The sequence below is a fragment of the Equus przewalskii genome, chromosome 5 (assembly GCF_037783145.1).
Source record: "Equus przewalskii isolate Varuska chromosome 5, EquPr2, whole genome shotgun sequence".
NCBI classification, from domain to species: Eukaryota; Metazoa; Chordata; class Mammalia; order Perissodactyla; family Equidae; genus Equus; species Equus przewalskii.
The window spans coordinates 20,328,043-20,353,041 of NC_091835.1; the positions used below are offsets into that span (position 1 = coordinate 20,328,043).

Consider the following 24,999-nt stretch of genomic DNA (forward strand, 5'->3'; position numbering starts at 1 on the left):
CTCTCAGTTACTGCTGCTAGGACTGTAAATTTGGTACAATTCTTTGGGAAAACAATTTGTCAATACACAGCAGAGAGTCTTGAAAAAGTTCATACCCTTTGACTTGTTAATTCCATGTTTAGAACTATCTTAAGGATTTATATTTAAGTACTATTTGTAAGAACAAAAAATGTAAAACAAGCTAAACTTCCAATAATGGGGCTATAGGTGAAGCAAACTGTGGTAAGTCATACATTGGATGTAATGACTTTGGATTTTATGGTCAGGTTAAAAAATTAAATATAAAGGGTAGGAAATAAAATTGTACATACAACTGATTTTATAGGAAGGAAATATATAAAGCTGTAAAATATGGGAGCTGTCTGACTGGTAGGATCTTGAGTTAAGTTCTCTATTCTCTGTATGATTGTCTGTATTTGCCCATTTTCACACAATGAGAATATATCGTCTTTGTAATCAGAAAACAGTAACTGTTATCTACAAAATGTCTGATTAGAAGCAAAATCTTACCAGAGGAGGAAGTTTTCCTTCAATTAAAAGCAAAGTATCTCCAGAACATATCGTAAGCTCTTTCAGTGTTGCATCCTGGGAAAACAAATTCCTTTTTGTCACTTATGACTTCTGAAAGGGACAAACAGACCACTGGATCTTTTTTTTTAAACCCTATGCCTCTACTACCCTTTCAAGAAACAAATAAAGGAATAATAAAGCAGATATTGAAGAGACAGGAAATAAGCTAAGACTATAAAACAGTAAATCATTATGTATTAAATTATGGGGTATGAACCGTAAGTATCATAAAAGGTTAGAGGAAGGGAGATGGGTGAGGTGAGAAATGATGAGAGATGGATTTACATAAGATGAAATCTTAGGTGAGCCTAAAAGGATGGGCTGGATTTGGAAAGCCAGAGGAAAGCCAGAGGAAAGCCAGAGGAAGCGGAATGAGTCTCTCATGGAACGAACAGGGAGAGTCACGGTTAAGTCAAGAATAAGTATGGCTTGTTCTGGGGACGAGCAAAGAGCTAGAGTGATTAGGGTGGGGAGCAGCAGTTGGAGAGTAACAGGAAAGAAAACTGGATTGGAAGGGTGGTCACGGATTGAAGGGATGTGGAATAGAAAAAAAGGGGTTTTCAGCGGCTTTGAAAAAAGCCACTCAAGACTTCTGAGAAGGCTTTTTTTTTTTAAAGATTGGCACCTGAGCTAACAACTATTGCCAATCTTTTTTTTCTTTCTGCTTTTTCCTCCCCAAATCCTCCCAGTACATAGTTGTATACTTTAGTTGTGGGTCCTTCTGGTTGTGGCATGTGGGGCGCCACCCCAGCATGGCCTGAGGGGCAGTGCCATGTCCACAGCCAGGATCCAAACCAGTGAAACCCTGAGCTGCTGAAGCAGAACACTCGAACTTAACCACTGGGCCACGGGGCCGGCCCCTAAGAAGGGGTTTTTAAAGATCAATCTGGCTGCTATATGCGTAACACAGCAAAGAGAGGAACACCTGAGCTGAGGGAAGCCAGCTGCAGTAATTTAGGTGAGGCAAAAAAAAAAAAAAGGTTTGAACCAGGAGGCCAGCAGCGGGAATGGTTAGCAGAGGAGTGGAAAAACCGACAGGCCTTGGAAGGCCGAAACCAAATATAAGAGATGGCAGGTAAGCAGTGTAAGCCCCATTTCAGGCTGCAAAAGATCAGGATGGGAAAGACAGCAAAATCTGGGAAGAGGAGTCAGTTTTGAGGGTAATGAGTTTGCTCTTAGGGGAACAGTTTGATACCGACGGGGGAATTAATAGAGAAAAAACTGCAGAAACCATTTGACTAGACAGACTCTTCTGACATCCAAACTGTATGTCCTGAAGATTCTTCGAGGTCCACTTCTTACTCTGGACAGTCAAATTCCTGCCCAAGGCTCAGGAGGGGCCTCTCTATATTGCAACTGACTGCTATGCAGCAGAGTGTCCCAGGGGAAGGCCCCACGACACCCGCTTCAATCAACCTCTGCTGATGTTCAATGCCACTGTCTATTACTGAACAGAAAGCAGGCAGATAAAGAGGGGAGAAGTGGGCTGCTGACAACAACTGTCTAAGCCTTCTCTCAAAGCTTCATTTGGGGTCTACTTCTAAGGCCATGGGTTTGGACTGGGGTGTTTGACGCTATTTGGATCAACAAGAAGACTAACCAGATTCCACCTCTCCTGTGATAAAACTGTGCCTAAGGCTACCCTAAGAGTTTGGCTGGATCCAGAGATGTAGTCTGCATCAGAGCCTAAGTGACTGGTTGGTAAGATGAATTCTGCCATCATTAACTTACAGAGAATTCTGAGATTAAAACATTGAGGTTTCAAAATTCAGTGTATCTGCAAATTCTTTCATTAGTTCAGATGTCTTCTGTTCTTTGAAGTTCTCCGTCTCCTAATGAGAACTACTATTCCTAGGGACACACTCTCTCATCAAAAGAGGACTTAACACAAATGTTACAGACACCCCACTTCGCCAGACTTTCCCTGACTCTACGAGAAAACTATAGTAAAAAGTGAAAGTAAACCCATAGATAGATTTTGGTATCATAAAAAAAACCTGAAGCTTTTTCTAGAATTTATTCACATGAGTGGGGTAGGTATCCTGTATGAAAATACAAAATAAACACAACCATTTTTAAGAATAAAATGTATAGAAATACTCTTACTTCGTCACATAAAGGCTCCCCAGCTTCATAGCACCAATCCATTTTTCGTAAATGCCATGCGTCTCCTATGAAGGAATCAAAATCAAGATGAAAAAAATTCAGAAGAATATGTTTTAAGATTTTGTCTGGAATATCAAATGGGGTTTGACCTAATAATTATTAACTAATTTTTCAACTAAATTATCTCTCCAAGAGCATGAAAAAAATTAAGTTGTTTCCCCAATTTGGTTAATTTCCTCTCTTCCATCAAGAATTGTATATTTGCAAATAAAAGTAACATTTGCTACTATTATAATTTCTACATTATACCTTTATTATTTACATGTACATGTAAAATATGTATAAATCATATGTATAAATCATACATGAGTACAAGTACATGTACATATACTCATAAGCATAGATTCCCTTCTAAAATCATTATGGAGTTGAGTTTTATTTCACTGTCTTGGCTGAAAGTACCTGCTAACATCACTCAGCAACTGATGACGTGTACAACAAAACTGTTCCTATTCAATTAGCAGTTAAGCTAACAAAAAACAGTGCTTTTGGAATAGCATTTTAATGTAGTATAAGTGAACATTTATAAATGTTAAATAGTTTTTAATTAGATTTCTAGTTTTTCAGCACACTTCCTACACTGATGAAATGAGAATTTTTTTGTGGAGGAGGAGATGAGCGGAGCAAAAGTTAGAAACCCTGGTTATTAAAAAAACATAGCAATGTCTTATAAACAGTCAACTGCTCCACCCACCAAAAGAAGCTACGGCCAAAGGAACAGATCTCACATTTATCCTGTACAGGCCACAGGTTTTGAATCCCAATACTGTTCTTTACAAACCTTCTTTTGTCATTAGTTCTAGTTTTAAATGCAGTAAGAGTTATCCCAATGTTTAACTTAATCTAAGTACATTAAAAAAAAGAAAACACCAGTAAGTTAAAACTGAACACCACTACTTCATAGCACAGCATGGTGGAAAGAACTCGGGTTCTGAAATCAGAGAGACGTGGCTTTGCTGTATGATGGATACAGGAACGTATAAATGTACAGCTGGCTCTGGCTGAGCCTCTAAACATTTGCAGCCTGTCTTGTCATCTGTAAAATGGGGCCAGGTGATGACCCCTGCAGGGAGGACTGTCGTGGAGATGAAACGACATGCTGCCCTAAGCTCCTAGAAGAGTGACCCAGAGCGTGTTCACTGCCCTTTCAGATAACGGAGCCACAGGCTTCCAGGTGAACGAAGCCTGAGAATGGCAAAGTGCTCCAAAGAAAGCAGTGAGACGCCTCAGCAAGCTCAGTGACATGATTCCGTCTGTGTGGCCACTTCAAGACATTCTGGATTTATTTTTTTCATTCATATTACATTCCCTAATCTATAATATAGAAATACTGGCGTGAAACACAGTCCACTGAAATTCTGAATCAATGAGGTTAAACAAGAAAATGAACCAGTGAAAGACCTGGGTAATTCCAGAGGGCATAAACTCTGCGTCCTCTGCCCTTTCGTTGGGTCCTACCCAGGGTCTCTCTCCCAAGTGGCAGGCTAACCTACAACTAGTTTTCTTTTTAGCTCACCAACAAGAACCGCAAGAACCCATTACAAACATATAGAAATGTAAAGTGCAACTGACTACCCTGGAGAAAAAAAAGTCTGAAATTTTTATTAGGTTTATAGATTATTTATTAGAAGGAAAGGAAGTGGATAAGATTATGCATCATTATGGTCTGTACTTACCTAGTAGGCCAGATTTCTCCAGCATTATCTTTAAACACTGTAAAAAAAAAAAAAAAAATGTTCACTTGTTTTCTGTTTCAGAGTTACAGTATTGAGAGAAACACCCATTTTGGATCCTGGGCCTATATGAGTCTGATTACATTTAATAATTGTCAAATAGATAAGCATAGTTACCCATAATTAAGAGGGTGATTAAGTCAGCTCTCCTTCCTAAGAGCTAGGTGGGGCCAACTCAGGAGGGGAAAACAGTTCCGGCGTTTGCAACCAGAACTTCGTCCCAGTTTGTTCACCCGCTTCCATGTCGGCAGCATGACTCCCTACTGAGGACCCATCGTATTGCTGACCAGACATGGTTAATGAGGCTGATCTCAGAGACACACATCACACTCTGAATCCTGTAAAAGGAGAGTAGCCCTTACTTAGCACCCAGGAGACAGAACTGGTCACATATAAACTCACGAGGAAAGACCTGGGCAAGCTGTTATCTCAGGGCACAATGCAACAAATGAGAGATGATCAACACAAGTCTACATAAAACAGTAATTAAAAACTCCCAACTTCTTGAGGGGAAAAAAATTCTTAAATAAGTCTAGGACAAAAGAGTAAATACAATTTGATTTATACTATACTAGAGCAGAAGGGAGCAAGAATTAGGATGATCACTGCTGTACTGCTTAGAATAAGAGAAAAATGTAAACCACCAAGGTATCCACTAACAGGGGAACAATAAACCATGAAAGGTCTTAAAACAATTAAAAGGATAAAATCGATTTAATATGTACTGGTCTTAAAAATATTGTAAGTGGAACAAAGTTCTAGCATAACACATGCAGCATGAGCCCATTATGATTTCAAAGAAACCACACAAACAAGTCCAGCTCTTCATTTGCGTACGTAGGTACACATCCGCAAGCTGGCATACGCAAGGCAAAGGTACGGAAGGACGCACGCTGTGCCGATGTGGGTAAGAGTCTATCATCCCGTGACAGTAGTGACTTCTGGGGAAGGGAAGGGAATGCGCTGGTGACCAAAGGGGACTTTTAGCCCCTCATGAAGTTTAAAAACTAAGAATAAATCCACAATTACTTGTATGATTAAAAATAAAAAAGACTTTAAAATATAACTAAAGATAGTTTAGAAAATGATGACAATGAGAACACAATACATTAAAACATAGGGAATAGGATCACAGCCATATTCAAAGAAAACTGCAGTCTTAAAGGCTTCCACTATTTAAGGAAAACAAAGGATGGAGCATTGCACTTGACTGTGAACTAGGCAGAGAAAACAGCCAGTGTAAGGGCCTGTTTGAGGAACAGCACGGAGGCCAATGTGGCTGGAGTAGAGTGAAAGGCAAGAGGAGCTGGAGGTTTTTCAAAACAAGATAGCAGAGGGCCAGATCCCACAGGGCCTTGCAGGGTCACTCAGGGCTGCTGGCTCTCACTCTGAGTGAGATGAGAAAGCACAGGAGGGTGGTGGTGAGTTGAGGGTGACGATCTGACTTACACCTCAAAGGATCACTCAACTTTGTAAGAACAGGTCCTGGGAGGGCCAGGCTGGAAGAAAGGAGATCAGTTAGGAAGCTGCTGGAATAATACAGAAGAGAGATGACCAGGGTGACAGCAATGGAAGGAATAAAGTGTGGTCAGATCCTTGATAAATCTTGATGGTAGAACCAAAAGGATTTGCTGAAAAACTGGATGTGAAGTAAGAAAGAAAAGAATCAAGGATGACTCGGAGGTTTTTGGGCTAAGTAAGTAGAAAAATGGAGCCACCATAACTGAAGAAGACAATGTGAGTGAAGTCCGTATGAGAGAGAAAATCAGGGGTTCCATCGTGGGTGTGTCATCATTTGAGATGACTATCAGACAACCAAGTAGCAGCTGGATATGCAGGTATGGAGTTCTGGGGGGAGGTCCAGTCTAAGAAGTGAGCACAAAGGTGCTCATGGGGTAGAGAGAAGAGGAAACAGCAAACTGAGGTGCTCATGGGGCACAGCAACATGGAGTCCACTGATGGCCTTGACGAGAGGTGGTTCAGGACTGTGGCAAGGACAAGCCAGCTTACAACGGGTTCGAGAGAGAACAGAAAGACATACACATCACTCCTTTGAAAAGTTCTGTGCTGTTTTCTTTGAAATTAAAACACACTAAAGTTAAAAGGTAAATGAAAAACTGGGAAAATATTTAGTACTCATCTCTAAAAGATAAAGATTCTTCTAAAAAACATAACCCTAAAACCGTAACATCTAAAAAAATTAAGAATTCCTTAATAATAAATATCCAGTCAGTGTTCAAATTTCCCTACTTTCTCTTAAACTATTACTAAAGTTCTTTTGGTTTGAATCAAGGGCCAAATCAAGTCCATCCATTGCACCTGCTTGCTATTTCTCCTAAGCCTCTTTTAACCTTCAGGCTTCCTCATTCTGCAACTGATTTCTTGAAGAGGAGTTCTCCACTTCGAGATTGTGCTGATGCAGGCCTGTGGTGCATCTAACACATCCCTCTGTCCGCTGTACTGATAACCTGGTACTCAAACCTAGAGGCCTCATCAGACTCAGGTCCAGTTTGGGTTTTTTTGGCAAGAAGAGCATGGGTATCGTTTCGAACTTCTACAATGTCTGGCTGTTGCTGTTTTTGGGTTGTCAGCAGTCTTTCAGGATCATTGCCTAGATCCATTAAGGCATTAGGAGTTGAAAAACTGTGATATGTCTAAGAAAAACCCTTCTCATTATCTATTTGGTTACCCTGTGGTATAGACTGCAAAAGAAAAACAAGATAAATGTTGATTCTTTCCTTGCTGCTTCCTTAGCACCCACTATAGGTAACTTTTAGGATCATTATGAACTCACAGATTTTATGTATGCATACCAATCAATTTTCCTTGTTATTCCAACTGAGGTTCAAAGTGTCTCATCTTTGACTAGCGGGAGCCTCTTCAAACTGGCTCCTGAGTCTCTGTCAACCCCAGTGATCTTTGCTAGTTTCACTGCCTTCTGTTCTGACAAGACGTTCTAGGCTCATCTTATGCTTTCCTGACCTAGATACAGAATCAGCCATTACTCCAAGAAACCCTGTTGCCTTCTAGTAGCAAACGGTTATTTAGTGATCACAATCTGGGTGCTGGGGTGCTTACTACTACCAGGTTGGTGGTTGTTCCTGTTTCAGAGGACAGAGCTAGAAAAAGAATTTTTTTAAGAAAAAATACGTCAAGTCCATTCTGATCCTCCTAATTCAAATTCAGGAGTACAGGCTTTACTTAACCACGCTGATGTTATCTGTTTCTCCATTTTCCAACATGAAAGCCCCAGTGCTCAATGACACCAACATAATTGTTTGCTTTATCACATACACACAAACATTTATACCTATGTGTGTGATTATGTGTGTATATAAAGTAAAAACACCAGAAGGAAATATACCAAAATGTTAATATTAGTGAGATAAGGGATTATGAGTGGTTTTAATTTTTTCTTTTGATCCATTTCTATATACCCCAAATTTCTACATAAACCAGTATCACTGATGATCAGAAAATAATAGTAATCTTTTAAAAAAATTCCAGTTGGTTCACCAATTTTCAAACTCCCAAAACTACTCTTTTAGTGAGTACACGGAATTCTTTAAAGGGTGTTATGCAAACCCCAGCCTTAGGACCTCAAAATCCTAACACAGGTTACCACTGCTCCTCATACCAAACACCTACAGACCTCTCCCCCCAAAAAGTAAAATTACTCACATCTCTCACAGATAGCGTTTCTTCTACTATGATCTCCATCTCTGTCCCAGGCTGAACATCACTCCCCACGGCAAAAAACAGGAACAGCTAACATCGAGACAGAAGTATGAATACAATTTAATCTGAACTTTAAAATTCTATAAATGTATTACTTCCAAAAAAGAAAAATCTCAAATTATGTAAAAACAAGACTACACTGAGTAATTTAAGGTTACAATTTAAACAACAATCTCCACTACCTAGAAATGTAAGGTGCTGCATTACCAATATTTTCACTCCTCATAAACCTCTCTCACAGATATTACTGATTCTCCTATGATCTCCATCTCTTTCTCAGTCACTCCTCAGAGGGACTGGCATTGACTGTGTTTTTTACTCTGAGCCATTTGGTTGTGATCTTAGTCTCTGTCCAGGGATTCCATAGACTGCAACTCCCAAGACCCCACGGGAAAACTGTCAATCTGATCTCTTGTCAATTCAGTTCCTTACAGCCCTACTTTTCCTTTCTAAGTCAGCCTCCGCTTGTCATGTTTTTTCTCCTGTTAGCTTGTCGTGCTTTATTTGCTAGAGTTCAGGGGAAGAACAAATTAAAGGGGAGGTAGCTGGGAAACTAATGAAAGTGGATCCAGGAACCATGGGGATCCTGATCTGAGTCCACCTTACCTGATAAACAGTCTTAACAGTAAGGACATCATTATGACTTTTGGACTGTAATAAGAGTTTACTAAATAGGTAAGGCTTCTGGCAAAGGTCAACCCGATGGTACTTTATACAGAAAGTGAATATGGATAGAGACAAAGCTGTTGTGAGCCTGTTAAATTATTGCAGAGAGTCATTAAGTCCAAAATCAACATACTGTATTTCATTAAACCTGAAATGCTGCTGGTTGTTACTCATGATTTTATGTACTAGTAGGTAAGAAAAAACAGTGCCAGCTGCAACTGCCGGGTGCCACTGACTGTAAGATGCAGCCCAATCTCACAGACGCTAAAATGTGGGAGGCAAAAAGGGTGCATTTTAGAACTTATGAAGTATGGTGGTTCAAACTGGTGGCCACCCAACTTCAAAGATCTCCCTTCACCACCAAATTTTCACAGCAAAAGAACCTTATGAATATGCTCTGACATAATATTTTTTATTTAAACACAGAGAACTATACGGGTGTATTCCTAAAATAAAAGGTATCATTTAAGGAAAAGAGAAATTGTAAGCAAGACTATTACTGCAGTAGTGAAGGCAGACACGAGACACTAAGAGCCCCGACTGGAGGAAGGCTGGCGCCGCTCCAGGCAACCTCACGCTACCTGGGAGGAAGTCGGTGCCCTTCCAGGACACAGCCCCAGGGAACTCCCCATCTTCAGTCCTGCTTCCTTCAAAGTATAATTGTCTGGGACTGTAAAGAATTTTAATAACATGATGAATATTGTTCATTTCTACCCCTCTGGGAAAAATAATATACTGAATCAGTCTTTCTTTGAAAGTCAAGAATGTCAAGAAACAAAGAAGAACAGGATGCAGCAGCACTCCATGCAAAAGGATTACATGTATTACAGTTACGTTGATTTTTCAATTTCCACACTCTAGAATATATTATTCTTGTTATCTGTACAAAAACGCTAAGAAATAAGAGGCAATTAAGAATGTTCCAGATTCATACTTAATAAAAATCAAAGAGCTGTTGTTTACACAGATTAAAAGCTAGATATTCTGAATCGATTCATGAATGATGGACTAGCTTCTTCCAAGTTTAAAGCTGCTTTGGTGGCTACCACCAATAATCAGACTAAGTGAAGTCTGATGACAAGATGCATTCCAGAGGTGAGAACAAAGACTCTATTCCATAACCAGTGCCAAAATAAAATTAGCAAAACACATAAAAAACTTTGACAATAAATCTGGAAAGATATAACTAGCTCAAAACTATGACTAAAATGAGCATCAGCTAATCAGAAAGATAGGTATTTTACTTTAGAAAACAGAAGCGTTTGAATTTTCGGTTAAGATTTTCTTTAATACACGGGAAGATATCTGGATGACAATATGTCCTATAAATCAGTTTCTAAAAGGTAATTTAAGAATATTAGATATTGGAAGCCATTATTTAAAGCAAAAGTGTTAAGAAAGACAGATGGCATGAATATGTGTCAGCTTTTGAAGGCTAGCAAAAAGGTTTACCTGGACAAAGCAGCTTCCCGTTTCTATCAATAGGTCTCAAACAGCTGTTCTCAGCTATAAATAAAAGGAAGCTGGTTAGTGCCCCAAACAAAGAAAACTAAGGAGAGATGCTCTACTGGGTGAATTAGCAGGAATTTACAAATAAGCTAAACAAACCCCAACAACCAAAAAAATAAGTACGGGCAGGCTTCAATTTGCACAGTAGTGCAGGGGTGTGAAAGTGCCTGTGCAAGCAGAAACGTGCAAAGCAATCTTAGTAACAGTGAGGAAAGTTACAATTGTTCTGTGACCTTTAAAAACTTTTGTCAAAACATTCAAAACTTCGTTATACATGTATAGTAAAATGAAAGAAATAGCAAAACCAATATTCACATTGTAACTTAAAACACCAGAAACACTGAGAATTAAAATGTTTTATTTCTTTGAAAAAAGATATCGAAAATAGTTAAACAGGGCTTGTTTTCTTCTTCTCACTGCATGGCTCACAATGTGGAGTGAGCATCTTTTCTACCCCAGGCAAACTGTCACACTCTAAGCTGGGGTCAGCTCCCGGTGTTTTATATTCTGTGCTTCAGTGTCATGGACTGTCTCCCAGAACACCTCTAATGTGAGCTTTTTTGCTGGAGTCAGTTCCTCTGGGATATCTTCATCTTTTTCGTCACAAGCACTTTCCTCTCTTTATCAATAAGCTCACGTTCATTAAGCGCCTCTGGCTGCATACCTAAAGTCTCTTGAACAACAGCAGTGTCAACATTCCCATGGTCAGCTATGTCTTCTATAACTCCATATACTTTTGCTTCTTTGCTGCACTTTCATCTTTATTGGCCAATTCAATTATCCATTCTTGTGAACTGTCATGTGGGTTTACTACTGGAGACAAGGATGCAATAAACCATACACTTTGCTATCTGTGTGGTGAAATTAGTAACAGATAAGCAGTGACCAAGCACTGACAGACTTGAAAGAGTGAAGTCCTTGGTCACTAATCATGATGCACACCTGCTATTGATGTCGTGACTGGTGAACTGAAGAGCTAGTAGCAAAATCTGTAGTTTATGCAATTACTCAGTTAATATCTCCAGTGGTAAATGGAATGTGAACCATACCGCTGGGTAACTGATGTTACATAATGCACTGTGGGAACTGAAATTCATGCACATTGGAACTGTACAGAGACTGCCCATATTTAAAAGACGTTCAGTGCTTTGTTAATGCTTTTTAAATGGATTAGGGCCAGTGTGCCCTATTTTTGAGGATGCAAAAATGCCTACTTTATGGGAAGGAGGACACCAGGTTTTTAGTCCAATCAGAATTCTTACAGAGTTAGACATGAAGTGCAGGGTTGGAGGGGTGGAACCTTCTGAGAGGGCAAGAAGGGCATGGGCCTACGGAGGTCTAACTTTTAAGACCATGGCAGAATCTCCTGAGATTCCTGAGTTCTGTATCTTATAGTAATGTGAAGCTAGCATGTAATTCTAACACAGATTTCTTGACAACTGAAACAACTCATGAAAAGAGTTCTCCAATTTACAAACTGCTTTTTAAATACTGTTTCCTTAAATTTTTTCACTTCCACAAACACCGTGTATCTTCTATGTGCCAGGCACTGTTCTGGAAGCTGACAACATAGGAGTCCTTGTCTACGGGGGAAGGTGGACGTTCAGACACAAACACAGGTAGTTACAGCGTAAGTGCTACAAAGGGAGATGAGGGTGTTATGAGAGTAAAACAGAGATTAACTGACAGTGTGCGGTCAGGGAGGACAGGAGAAGTGACATTTCGGCTGAGACCACAGGAATGACTGAAATCAGGAGAGGAAGAGTAAAGGGAAGAGTTCAGAGAGGGAGGACAGCACTAGGAGCCGCAGGGGTGGAGGAGAGCTTGTGCACAGACACTCACGGGAAGTCAGCACGGGGAGTGGGCTGTGAATAAGCAGAGGAGCGGCCTGCGTGAGGTCAGTGAGGCAGCGGTCACGTGAAGCAGGTGCCTGCAGGCCAGGCCAAGGCAGGGGCCTCCGTGCAGTGGAAGAGCACTACTGGGCTTTGAGCAGAGGGGAGACACGATCTGACTCAGAGACACTGAAGATCACTTGCTACATGAAGAATGGTTTGGAGGCGAGCAAGAGCAGAAGGGAGACCTGTTGTATGAGAAGACAACCAACTATTCCTTTAAAAAACCACACACTTTTAATCAACTTGACTGAGGTGTGATTTACTTAAAATAAAACACATCCAGTTTAAGTATATAATTCAAGGGTTTGATATAAACACTTGGCAACCACCAACAAATTGAGATACATTTTGCATCACCCCCCAAAACTCTCTCGTGTCAGCCCTCTACCCCCAATCCTGACCTGCCTCTGTAACTACAGCTTAGGTTTTCTTTCTGGAAAATGTCATATCAATGGAATCTTAAGCATATGTTGTACTCTTTAGTGTCTAGCTTCTTTTCCCGGCAGAATGTCTTGAGACTCAGCCACGTTTTGCATGGGGTGGCACTGGTTTTTACTGAAGAGTAGTATCGCATTGTACGGATACACCACAGTTTGTTCATCCGTTCACCAGCTCAAGGACATCTGGATTGTTTCTGGTTTTTGCTTATGAACATTTATATAAGGTATTTGTAAGGATACTATATGTTTAAAATTATTTTTGGTAAATATCTAGGAGAATTGGTAAGTGAATGTTTAAATTCATCAGTTTGCGGCTTGCCTTTTCAAATGCCTTTCGAAGAACAGGAGTTTAAAATTTTGATGTAGTCCAATTTATTAGTTTCTTCTTTCATGGTTTGTGCTTTTTGAGTCCTATCTAAAAAAACCTTTTTCTTATGGTAAAAGTAACAAAGATTTACTCCCAGAAATTTTATAGTTTTAGGTTTTCACAATTAGGTCTATGACGCATTTTGAACTAGTCTTTCACATGATGTAAATAAGGAAAAGCTGGAGATTCATTTTTGCATCTATGAATAGAAAGTGGTCCAGCACTGCATGCTGAAAATATACTATCCTTCCTCATGGAAACACCTTGGTGCTTTTGTTGAAAGTGACTATATATGCTTGCACCTATTTATGGATTCCCAATGTAGTTCTACTGTAAATATTTTAGGCTTTAAGAACCACATATGATCTCTTACACATTCTTCTTCTTAAAATAACTCTTTAAAAATGTAAAAACTATTCTTAGCTCACTGGCTGTACAGAAAGAGGCTGTAGCCTATAGCTCTATATCTCTACTCTTATCAATGCACAGTCTTGATGCTACAACTTTTGAGTACGTCTTGAAATTACATAGTATAACTCTTTCAACTCTGTCTTTTCTTTTTTTCCAAAAATTCTTATGGATACTTTAGGTTCTTTGCATTTCCACATAAATTTAAGAATCAGCTTGCCAATTTCTACCAAAAGAAAACCATGCTAAGATTTTGAGTGAGAATGCATTGAATCTACAAATCAATTATGAGAGAATCATCCTCTTGAAAATACTGTGTCTTCCAATCCAAGAACATGATACAGTGCTCTATTTATTCAGATATTCTTCTATTTTTTTTGGTGAGGAAGATTTGCTCTGAGCTAACATCTGTGCAAATCTTCCTCTATTTTGTATGTGGGTTGCCACCACAGCATGGCTTGACAAGTGGTGTAGGTCCACACCTGGGATCTGAACCTCTGGACCCAGGCCACCAAAGTGGAGGACACCAGACTTAGCCACTATGCCATGGGGCTGGCCCCTATTCAGATCTTCTCTTATTTTTCACACCAACATTTTCTAGTCTTCAGGGTACAGGTCTTGCACATATTTTGTTAAATTTATCCCCACATATTTCATGATATTTTACACTATTATAAATGTTCTCTTAATTTTATTTTCAGGTTTTTTTCCTTGTTGTAGATAAGATAGAGTGAATTTTTGTGTACTGACTTTGAGTCCTTATTAAACTCACTTATTAATTTCAGTAGCTTCCTAGTAGAATCCTTTAGGATGCACCAACAGACAATAAGCACATCAATATGGACACCACCACTGCACTAGGGAACGCACTTAATGAGACATTAATTCATATTCACCAGAACGGCTATAATAAAAAAAGACAACTACAAATCTTGGCAAGGACGTGGAGAACCCGTATCCCTGCTACCTTGCAAGTAGGGATGAAAATGGTTCAGCGACTTTGGAAAGTAGTATGGCAGTTTCTTATAAAGTTAAGCATAAATTTGCCATATGACCTATAATTCTAATCCTATATATCTAGCCCAAAGAACTGAAAACATATGTCCACACAAAGACTTATATGCAAAGGTTTATAGCAGTAATTATTCATAAAAGCCAAAAAGAGGAAACAATCCAAACGTCCATCAAGTGGTGAACAAACAAAATGTGCTATATCCATACGGTGGAGTACCAGTCAGCAATAAAAAGGAACAAGCCACTGATACACACAACTCTGAGTGAACCTCAAAAGTGGTATAATAGTGAAAGAAGCCAGCAGAAGAGACTATACACTATTTGGTTCCATTTACTTGAAATGTCCAGAAAAGCAGGTTTATAGAGACAGAAAGTAGATGAGAGTTTGTCAGGGGCTCGGAATGCAAAAACGGCACAAGGGATCTTTGTGGAGCGACGGAAAGTTCTCAAACTAGATTGTGCTGATGGTTGTACAACTCTATACATTTACTAACAATCACTGAGTTACACTTAGAACGGGTGCTTGATGGTATGTAAATTCCACTTCAATAAAGCCGTTAAAGCAAATCTAGTGCCTAGGGAAGAGTGAGTTTGCAGAACATTATATTCAGTATGATAGAATTTATGTAAATATAAAAAGACAATATTCACATACATGTATATATGGAAGTAGAATACACAGTACAGTATGACCACACAGACCGGATACACACCCAAACCAGACAGACTGGCGGCATCTAGGGAGGGAGGCTAGGTCTGAGGAGGAGAACACAGAGGACTTCATATGTAATGTTTCAAACAAAAACAAACACATGACAATATGTTAACATTGATCCATTTTGGGTGGCAGGTGCATGAAGTTTTCTCTAAATTATTTTTGTACTCATTTTCTTCAATTAAAAATAAAAACAGAGCTAAATTAAACCAAAAGTAAACATAAATGATTACCTAGTTCCTTCATTAATTTTAATTCCTGTATGGCTTTAATTCGAATATCAAACACCACCTAAAATAGAAAAATAAACTAATGACTGTGTATAAGTTGAAAACAATGGGAAGAGAGGAAAATGAAGATTGTCAGTGTGGGCATATACAGATTATCTGAGTTATTAATTACCTGACATTTAGTAGTTTTTCCCTACTTGAAAAAAATTTTTTTTCTATCCCTGAAATTCGTTTTCTGTCTTCTACAAAGTCAAAAGCAAAAACTTACATCTTAACAGTTTTTTGGGTTTTTTTTAAAGATTTTATTTTTCCTTTTTCTCCCCGAAGCCCCCCAGTACACAGCTGCACATTCTAGTTGTAGGTCCCTCTGGCTGTGGCATGTGGGATGCCGTCCCAACATGGCTTGATGAGTGGTGCCATATCCGCGCCCAGGATTCGAACCAGCAAAACCCTGGGCCACCGAAGCAGAGTGCGTGAACCCAACCACTCGGCCATGGGGCCGGCCCCAACAGTGAAGTTTTTACCAAAGTGATGTTAACTGGAATGGAAAAGACACCTACAGAAAACTAAAGAAATAATTCTAGCTAGAAAGGCAAGTTGACAAACCACTAACCTTTCTGATGAGAGCAAACAAAAGAAAGCACAAGTAATACCATTTCCTTAGGTTAGGAATGATGACTTCAGGGCCAATGAGCGTAAGTAATATAAAAATGCACAACACTGATGCAACGGCACTATTTAAATTACTTTCAATTGTTTTCTTTTCTTTTGTTTAGGCTAATTGCCTCTAGGCATAAAATGGTGGAAATTGAGGTGTAAAAATGATGTCAGAGATCATCGACTCAACCCTCCCACCAGAGCCTCACTGTGCGCCAACAAGGAGCAGAGACTGAAGGAATCCGGACTGCACCAAAGCCTACCACTTAGGGTCAGGGCGGTAGGTCTCCTGAGCTTTAACTGGTCTTACACTGTCCCCTCTGCTACATCAACAAATACTAACGCATCTGAAGGAATTATAATATTTATAGAAAACATTCTACTAAGTTTCCTTTAACGATACAGGAAAAAAACCAAATTGAGACTACAGAAATATAAAAAGATGTTTCCTGAAATAATATTTAAGGAAATCAGTATCACAGTCTTCAAATGGAAGACTGAAGGAATCCCTTTTAAGAGCAGTTGGCTTTATAGAGAGCAAAGAGTATAATGTAGAGCAATTTAGGTTAAACTTAAAAAAAACCCACAAAAGCAAAACAAAGATACCTGTTTTAAAAATACAGATCTTTGAAAACATCATTTTATATTTATCAAAGCCAGAGGATTCCATGTACTAATTAAACAGGTAACTCTCACATTCTAATTCTAAGCTTTGGAGGAAAATGGGGGCCCATATTTTCTCGAAATATGCCAAGGGTTAATAATACAGGTAAATAGGCAATAATCAGATGTTTTAATAAGAAATTGATTTCTTAAGATTTAGCAGTCTACTGAGACAACTGTTCTGAAAGATTAACATATTGTTTTCTAAATAAAATTCTGTTAACTAAAAAACCGTCAACCAAACTTTAATTATAATCCACTCACTGTGTTAACAGTTGCTGATATTCTAACTTGCTCCTCTTCAGATTCTAATTCGCATAAATTTTTAACTTGGAGCCAGTCAATTTCATTCATACTAGTGATCCATTTCTCTTGTTTGGCCAACAAACTGTAGGCAAAAAGATGTTTAAAAAGGTTGTCTTTACACAGCACTTTTATGAATCAGAAAATTAGTACTTTTCCTTAAGCCACCATGTCTAAAATTCTCCATATGTTCCTTAATGTTACTAATTAAAGGTGACAAGTTCTACTGAGTTGGCTTTTTGAAAGCTGACTATCTTTTTATTGTAGTGTTAGGTAGTATTCTATGGAATCCATATTCATGACTCCAAATATTTTTGACCTTTACAAAGAACTTACTGCCACAATTTTCAAACAGAACTGCTGTAACTGAGCAGTAAGTTGCAGACTTCTGCCTGCAAACTGGAATCACTGGGGCAGCTGTAAAGGAGGACCCATGCCGGAAGCCCACCCACAGGCTTTACACTGATTTTACTAACAGGACAGCCACGCACAGTAGTGTGGACTGACACTGCATAACAGTGCTACATAAGGGGCATCATTCACATCACACACATTGCATATTTGCATTTTGCGTGTGTGTGCACATGTGTGTGTGTGAGAGGAAGATTGGCCCTGAGCTAGCATCTGTTGCCAATCTTCTTTTTGCTTGAGGAAGCCAATCTTCCTATATTTTATGTGGGATGCAGCCACAGCGTGGCTTGACGAGTGGTGCTAGGTGCATGCCCGGGATCTGAACCTGCAAACCCCAGACTACCAAAGCGGAGCACATGAATTTAACCACTACGCCACTGGGCTGGCCCCTGCATATTTGTATTTTTATTATAGTTTTATTTTATGAAAGCAGATGGCAGTAGAGTGTCTTATTCTAACAAAACTTTCCTATCGGTGGTAGTAAAAGGTCTTGAGGAAGGAGTGACTTCTAACTCACGCAGAGGCACTGAATGGGCTGGCACAAGTCTTCTTTGGGAGTGTGTATCAGAGCCCTAGAACACAATTTTACTCTTGATTTCAGTTATTCCACCCTAGGACTCCACCTTAAGTTAGCAATCCTAAACTTAAGAAAGTTTTAAGCACACAGATGTTCCCTGAAGACTACCTTAAAATAGGAAAAACTGAATGAAGGTGACAATGATGATGTTGCTAGCTAAAACATCGGGCATTTACTATGTGCAAACACTTTGTAAGCACCTACCTTTTTCAATCCTTATAACTCTACGAAGCTGGTACTAATTACTATCCCCATTCTATCTAAGATGAAACTGAGCAGAAAGATGCAGTACCTTGCCCATGGTCACACTGCTAGTCAGCGATAAAGCTGGGAACAAACCGGGGCAGCTGGCTCCAGAGCCCTTGTCTGCACCCTCTACACCTACTGCCTCACAGAAGAGCAGGCAGGGAAATGACAACATCAACACAGAACACTATGTAGTCAGGAAACGAGGTTCATGAAGAGTCCACAAACTTGGGGGAAAGCAGGATATAACTATTTATCTACAAAATAAGCATTAAGTTTACAAAGAAAAAACCCTAAAACAAAAAAACAGTTATTTGAAATCAGAAAAACAGGAAAGCTAACAGTGACTGACACTGCATAGGTGGTATGGGGGTGCTGTTTGGGAGCTCCTATCTTTGCTTCTTTATTTCCCAAATCCTAATAAACGTCTATTACTTTTTATAAAGGAATACATAATATATGGTTTTTTTTCTTGTGAGGAAGATTCGCCCTGAGCTAACATCCATTGACAATCTTCCTCTATTTTTTTTGCTTGAGGAAGATTAGTGCTGAACTAACATCTGTGCCAGTCTTCCTCTACTTTGTATGTGGGATGCCTCCACAGCACGGCTGATGAGAGGAGTAGGTCCATGGCCAGCATATGAACCTGTGAACCCAGGCCGCTGAAGCAGAGCACACGGAACTTGAACCACTTGGCCACGGGGCTAGCCCCCATAATAAACTTTCAAATTAAATGAACAAGGTGGGGAAATAAATGTCTGGAAAACGCCTGTCCAAAAGAGTAGCAGTGATAAATCTAATTCAAAATATATACAGTTCACCAGTGCTCTGCTTCTCTGCGTCACAGCCACCATAAATAATGACACAGAGACTGCAATCTAAATACACCCAAAGCACTGACCACGTAGGGAACTGAGTCACCGTTCGTAACCTGAAGTCTTGAATAATGGAAATCTGGGGGTTTCCAGTGTGTGGGTATAGACACACTGACTACAGAAATGTACAGTTAACAGACATGGATACCAAATGCGGAGAGCAGCAGCACTTCTGAGCTTCAACCAGGGCTTACAGGAATCAAGGGTGTAATTCCCATGAAACAGCCCATCTGGGCAACTGGAAGGATCTCAAGAGTCATAAAAAGGATTCTAACAAAACACTGAATTGCCCTATGAGATTCTTGTGACAAAATATTCAGAGAAATTTCTCTATGATTTTAGTATCCTCATAAAAAAATTGCAGGAACTTTTTTTGTCAAAATGTGCCTTCAGTTTTATAATGAGTGCTAAGCAAAATTCACTTGATAGGATTCTGCTTTACAGCCAACTAACCTAGACTATATTTAGTCTATAACTACATTATTTACTTACATTTACCAAAAAATAATCACATTACAGTATTTTTCTCCAAGTTGCCTAACCTAGAACATTCCTATTTACAATACATAGAACACAATGTCTAGAAACAAAAAGAAGTATTTAACTCTTATCATTATTAAAATAAAGCTTTAGAGTTCTAAGAGATAATACTGTAATTAAAATATAGTCATGGTTTGCTTAACAACGAGATACGTTCTGAGAAATGCGTCACTAGGTAATTTGGTCGTGCGCACATCATAGTGGGTGCTTACACACACCTAGATGGTACAGCCTACTGCACCCCTAGGCTATATGGTACTACTCTTATGGGACCTCTATTGTATATGCAGTCTGTTGTTGACCAAAATGTCGTTACGCAGCTGGAACGTGACTATAACTTAAAAAGAACTCTCTTTTTAGCAAGTTACCTGTTATCATGATTAGAATCCCGAATTAAAATTGAGCTTCCGTTTCTGAGACCTTGTTCTCTGAATGTCTTCTTCAAGTCTACCTTGGGAATGGTGGTCCAGTTCTTTTCTCCTATAGATTCAGTATTGTTGATTAAGACAACACCTCCTGGGATTGCTAAAGATGTGAATACAGTGCCTACTTCTGCATTCGAAGGGAAGACGTGTGGAAATTCTATCAACTGCTGACACTTTCCCCCTTCACTGCTCGTTGCTAGATGAAGAACATTTAAAAGCAGAGGTTCGCAGTCCCTACCAGCTGGAATCTGGATTCCACCAACCTAGAAGAATGTCAAGACATCCATTAGAATAGTTTATATTTGCCAAAATTCAGTCAGCATAATAACATAGTAAAAGACTACTCTTTAGAACAATTCTCATTTTTTTCTTTTCAAGTGAGATAAAATTTTCATAAATGTCTTTTAAATATCAGAAGAACAACTTTTCTTTTGAAATTTTCTCTTGGCCATCTTTCATTTTTTAGGAGAGAAATCTGGAGTGGACACAGAGATGTATGAGTTCTCAGTGGTGCTTGCCCCCTTCTGAATTCCCATAGGGAGTCACAGCCTGGCGCAACAGAGGTACTTAATAAATCTCTCTTTAACATATAACTAATACTGACTGAACATGAAAGTTATCGGACATTTCAGCAGTTTTCTAATATCTAATTGCCTTCACATATACTGAATAAAATTTCATTACAATGACTTAAAAAAAGATCCCAAACTATCATGAAGTACTTCTTTGATACTTTCTTACCTCCACCCCATTCCATACAAAGATGTCTTCCCCATCAGCAAGTTCAATTTCACTCAGTGTCAGGCTGTCTCCTAGGAAGATGAGATTATCAGTGAGACCGTTCATCACAATCGTCGAAAACAATTTAATGAAAGAAAGAGCTCAGACACAAACATTTGTTTGAAAAAGCATTTTCAACAAGGAAAATTAAGAAGGCAGTAATTATGTTTATGATATTGCTATTGTTTCACGTTATTTTTATCTTTATGCCCTCCACCACTCTTTAGTTTTCCTTTTTTTCACTTATGTAAGCATTTCCCCACGTTGTTACATAAGCTTTGTGACCATGAAAGCAGAGAAAGAGAGTTCACATGAAGGTCAACAGTACTCGACATTGTGAATGGGAGTAAGCCTTCAGCATCAAATGGTCCTAGCCCCACCACTATTCGGCTGTTCATATCTCTGCACTTCAGTTTCCTCATTACGAAATGGGGATAGAAGAATTTTGTGAAAATCAAATGAGATAATGCACACAAAACACTTATCTCAGTATTTGGCATAGTGAAGTCCAAAATAAATGTTACTATTGCTACTGCTATTATTATTGTTTTGTTGTTATTTAAAGGAAATAAAAACTTTCAAGCTCTCGAAGTACTTTGGTTCTTTTGCTACAAAATCTGAAGCTGAGAGTGGGGTAAAAAAATCAAGCCATACAAATACGACTGAAATAGTTCTAAACCATTTGCTCAAAAATTTGCGGTAATATAAAAAAAATTCCAAAGCCTTTTAAAAAATTGTTTTGGTAGTGAGGTAGCTTTAATTTCAGAAAATATAAAATATTTCCACGCTAACAAAATTTTGCATACTACATAACCTGGATACATTATAAATTGGATAAATTATTTGTTTGAAAACTGACAATGTGATGATAATCTACATAGTTAAGAAAGTTGTAGGTGGGGAAAGACTGGCAAAGAGTAGAAAATTACAAATAACCCCCCCAAAAATATAAATACGTAAAATGAGTTGCTGTGTTTTAATATTTATCTTACCATCAAGCGTCTGGTAAACGTGAAGTCCTGCTGGTAAAAGCTTTGCAACACTAAGAACCATATCTCCTTCCCAAAATTCTAACAGCTGAAGAATATTAAGGAAAGAAAAGAGAACACAGGAAAGTAACACACATATCACATTTCCAGGTTAAGTAAGAAGAGCATTGCACCAACTTACACATGGAGATGACACAGGGAGCGAGCAAATGAATACTCCCATCCCCACCCAACGCCAAAACATGGAAAGATGACATCACTCGTTGTTTAGTCGAATCCAAGGATGGCTAGATCATCCATTGGTGACGGAAGAATCTTAGCACACACAAAGAGCACATGACCATCTAAACAACTGTACTTAATTCATGGGAAGACCACTTCTATCAGAAAGCAAACTCATCAGCATGCCATCCCAGGAATCACTGCCCCAAAGCACTGCTCAGGGAAGGGCAGCACTGACTCTAGGAGACAGTAACATTCTTGTTACTTGAAAGGAATGTCTCTCACTGTAAATTTAAAAAGTGGCATTACCAGTTTATATAATAGATCACCAGGGATCTGTTCTCTGAGTTTCTAGATCCAAGACTCAGGACTGTGGGAATCTTGCCAAAATAACCTCACCCATAAAGGTCAGTCCTAGTCAGTCTCTCTCCACTATACCCTAAGATAATTCTCTTAAAAAGAAATTTCATATTTACAAGTGATGAGTTAACCGTGTCACTCACACAGCCTCTTGCCAGTGGCTTACTTCTAAGATAACAGAGATGTGCACTTCAAACACCAAAAAGCAGACCGGAGTGAACCTAAAACTTACAAAGGAGAACAGGTCTTTTGCATTTGAAACGTCACCCTAGACATGGTCAAATCTCCAAGTCCACCTTTATCAACACTGCCAGGATTGGCTCAGAAATGAACTCTTAATGCAAAAATTCAGAAATATTAGACAATTTCAGAAATCCTGATACTGATCCAACGTTTAAATATCATTCAAATCAACTAAAGTTAAAAAACAAACTGGCCTGCTTTTCTTTGTACAAGAGAAAAATCAAAAGAAAGCTAATCATTTTGATAATTGATAGTTTTTCAGAAAATTCATTTATTTCTGGGGAAAAAAAAAAGAAGCTTACATTTTCTAACTCCCTGCTCCTTGATCAGGAAGTAGTGTAGGGTGAAGAAGTGCGACCCAGAGGAAAGACCAGGGCTGGAGTCCTAGTTCTACCATTAACTAGCTGTCTGAGCAAGGGCAAGTCACTAGACCTCTTTAAATCACAATTTCTTCACCTTTAAAATGGGGTTAGCCCGCCCTCATGAGGCTAAAAGAACCAAAGGACGTAATTTATATGAAAGCACTATAAGTAAAATAATGAGCACTGCTGTGGTCATTAAAACACAGCTGAATAAATTATTTGGAGACAATGATTGAGTCGATGTTTGTTTTCACTAGAGACTAGTAGGTATTTCCCTTCACTTAGGAATCTTATTAATAAATGCTATTCTATACTGCAAGGTACAAAAATTAGCTGCTTTTATTTGTTTAGTAGTTCTCGGTTTTAGGCAACATGCTTATCTTGATCTTTTCACTCCATTTAAAATATAATTCTATTTGTTTTCCCAAAAAAGAGAACTTTATACTCTTTCTCCCCTCAAAATAAAATACAGCAGGCTTGGCTCTCCATTGGAAAACTGGGTGGCAGGGCTGTGTGAGTCTTGTCCATGCAGATAAGCCTCTCTAAAAACTTACAAGTAAGGGGACAACATTTGGGCCCTCTCTCTATGCAAGTGGCAAGTGTACGATTTTCCTAAGCAGCTTTGAAAATTAATAGTTGCATCCTGAGTAGGATATTCGAAAAGGAGAATCCAGCTTGAGATGGACCTTAATGTCTAAATTAAGAGGAAGTAAGGCTAAATTACCTGAAATATTGATTGTCGAAGGTCTCCTAAAGTTTTTCTTTTATCAAAGGTCAAATCCCACACGCTTTCTGTTTGAGAGCCTACTGGGTGCAGAGCCCCGTTGAAGAAATGATAATGAGGGCCCAGGTGGAGATGCAATTCAAAATTATTTTCTGTAGAGTCACATTCTGCCCTTTAAAGAAGCAAACAAAAAACCCAACCCATCAATGCTATGTTTTTGTAACAGGTACTGTTTCATCTCAAACCAAAATATTTGATTTTTTACAGAACAAATAAGTTTTGTATCCTACCTACGTAATTAGAATTAACATCCTTTTCTTCCATGATCCAAAATAACTCATTTTAATTTCTTAACAAATAGCAAAACTTCACCTCTGCCACTGTGAATTCCAAGGAAAAGAAATTTTTTTTTTGAGGAAAATTAGCCCTGAGCTAACATCCACCACCAATCCTCCTCTTTTTTCCTCAGGAAGATTGGCCCTGAGCTAACATCAGTATCCGTCTTCCTCTAATTTACATGACTGACACTCAAAATCTTCCAGTCCTAAGATTATATTACAGTTATGAATAAAATGCTAGAAACCTATTTCAAAAATTGTATTAAGTGCCAGATTTACAACTTCTATTTCATCCTTACTTCCAGTAACCCCACAGACTCTGCCATGAAACACTTGAAGTCGCTCTCATGAGCCTCCTGAGCCTACTCTCTGCAGGTCAAATGTCTTCAGCATCAGCCTTGCACTGGCTGCTCTTCTCTGAATCTACCTGGTGGCCTTCAGCATGGTGCCAAATGCTACTGCAGCAGCATGACAATGGAGAGCTGGATGAGACTATCGCCAGATTCAGTTACTTCAGACACAACTCTATTAATGTGGTCATTAACATTAGCTAATTAGTGGTCAAAGGTAGCATTAGCTTTTTTGATGACCGCATTAAAGAGCTTAGCGCTGGCTGACTAAAGCCCCTAAAGTCATTTTGTTTTTTTATACCAACTGATAATCAATACCACTCATGCAGGTTATTTTTTGCACATAAGATATTTTACTAAGTTTTTATCTTCTTAGTGTCTTGATTTGAGATTTCCTTTGATGTTAGTTTGCCATTCAATCTATCTGCTATTTTTTCCCCCCAGCTCCAAGTCAATGATAAAAATGTTGAACACAGCTCTGCC

At 38.9% G+C, this 24,999-nt stretch overlaps 1 protein-coding gene across 49 annotated transcripts in view; it reads right to left on the minus strand.

The window, feature by feature from the left end:
* USP40 (ubiquitin specific peptidase 40) overlaps positions 1 to 24,999 on the minus strand; it is a 77,197-nt gene that overhangs the window by 20,065 nt on the left and 32,133 nt on the right. For 38 of the 49 annotated variants that reach the window (XR_011539832.1, XR_011539833.1, XR_011539840.1 and 35 more), the window contains 12 exons: positions 23,829 to 24,000; positions 21,921 to 22,005; positions 20,890 to 20,960; positions 20,092 to 20,411; positions 17,036 to 17,159; positions 15,455 to 15,512; positions 10,326 to 10,379; positions 9,455 to 9,543; positions 8,151 to 8,237; positions 4,413 to 4,449; positions 2,677 to 2,741; positions 511 to 585 (listed from right to left, as the gene is read on the minus strand). Coding sequence is in view for 35 of the 49 variants with exons in the window: in XM_070618608.1 (XP_070474709.1) it covers positions 511 to 585; positions 2,677 to 2,741; positions 4,413 to 4,449; positions 8,151 to 8,237; positions 9,455 to 9,543; positions 10,326 to 10,379; positions 15,455 to 15,512; positions 17,036 to 17,159; positions 20,092 to 20,411; positions 20,890 to 20,960; positions 21,921 to 22,005; positions 23,829 to 24,000 (1,237 nt within the window). In the remaining 14 variants the exon portion in view is untranslated. Of the gene's footprint in view, positions 1 to 510; positions 586 to 2,676; positions 2,742 to 4,412; positions 4,450 to 8,150; positions 8,238 to 9,454; positions 9,544 to 10,325; positions 10,380 to 15,454; positions 15,513 to 17,035; positions 17,160 to 20,091; positions 20,412 to 20,889; positions 20,961 to 21,920; positions 22,006 to 23,828; positions 24,001 to 24,999 lie in introns of those variants that run through there. The other 11 variants (XM_070618614.1, XM_070618615.1, XM_070618613.1 and 8 more) reach the window with 4 other exon arrangements.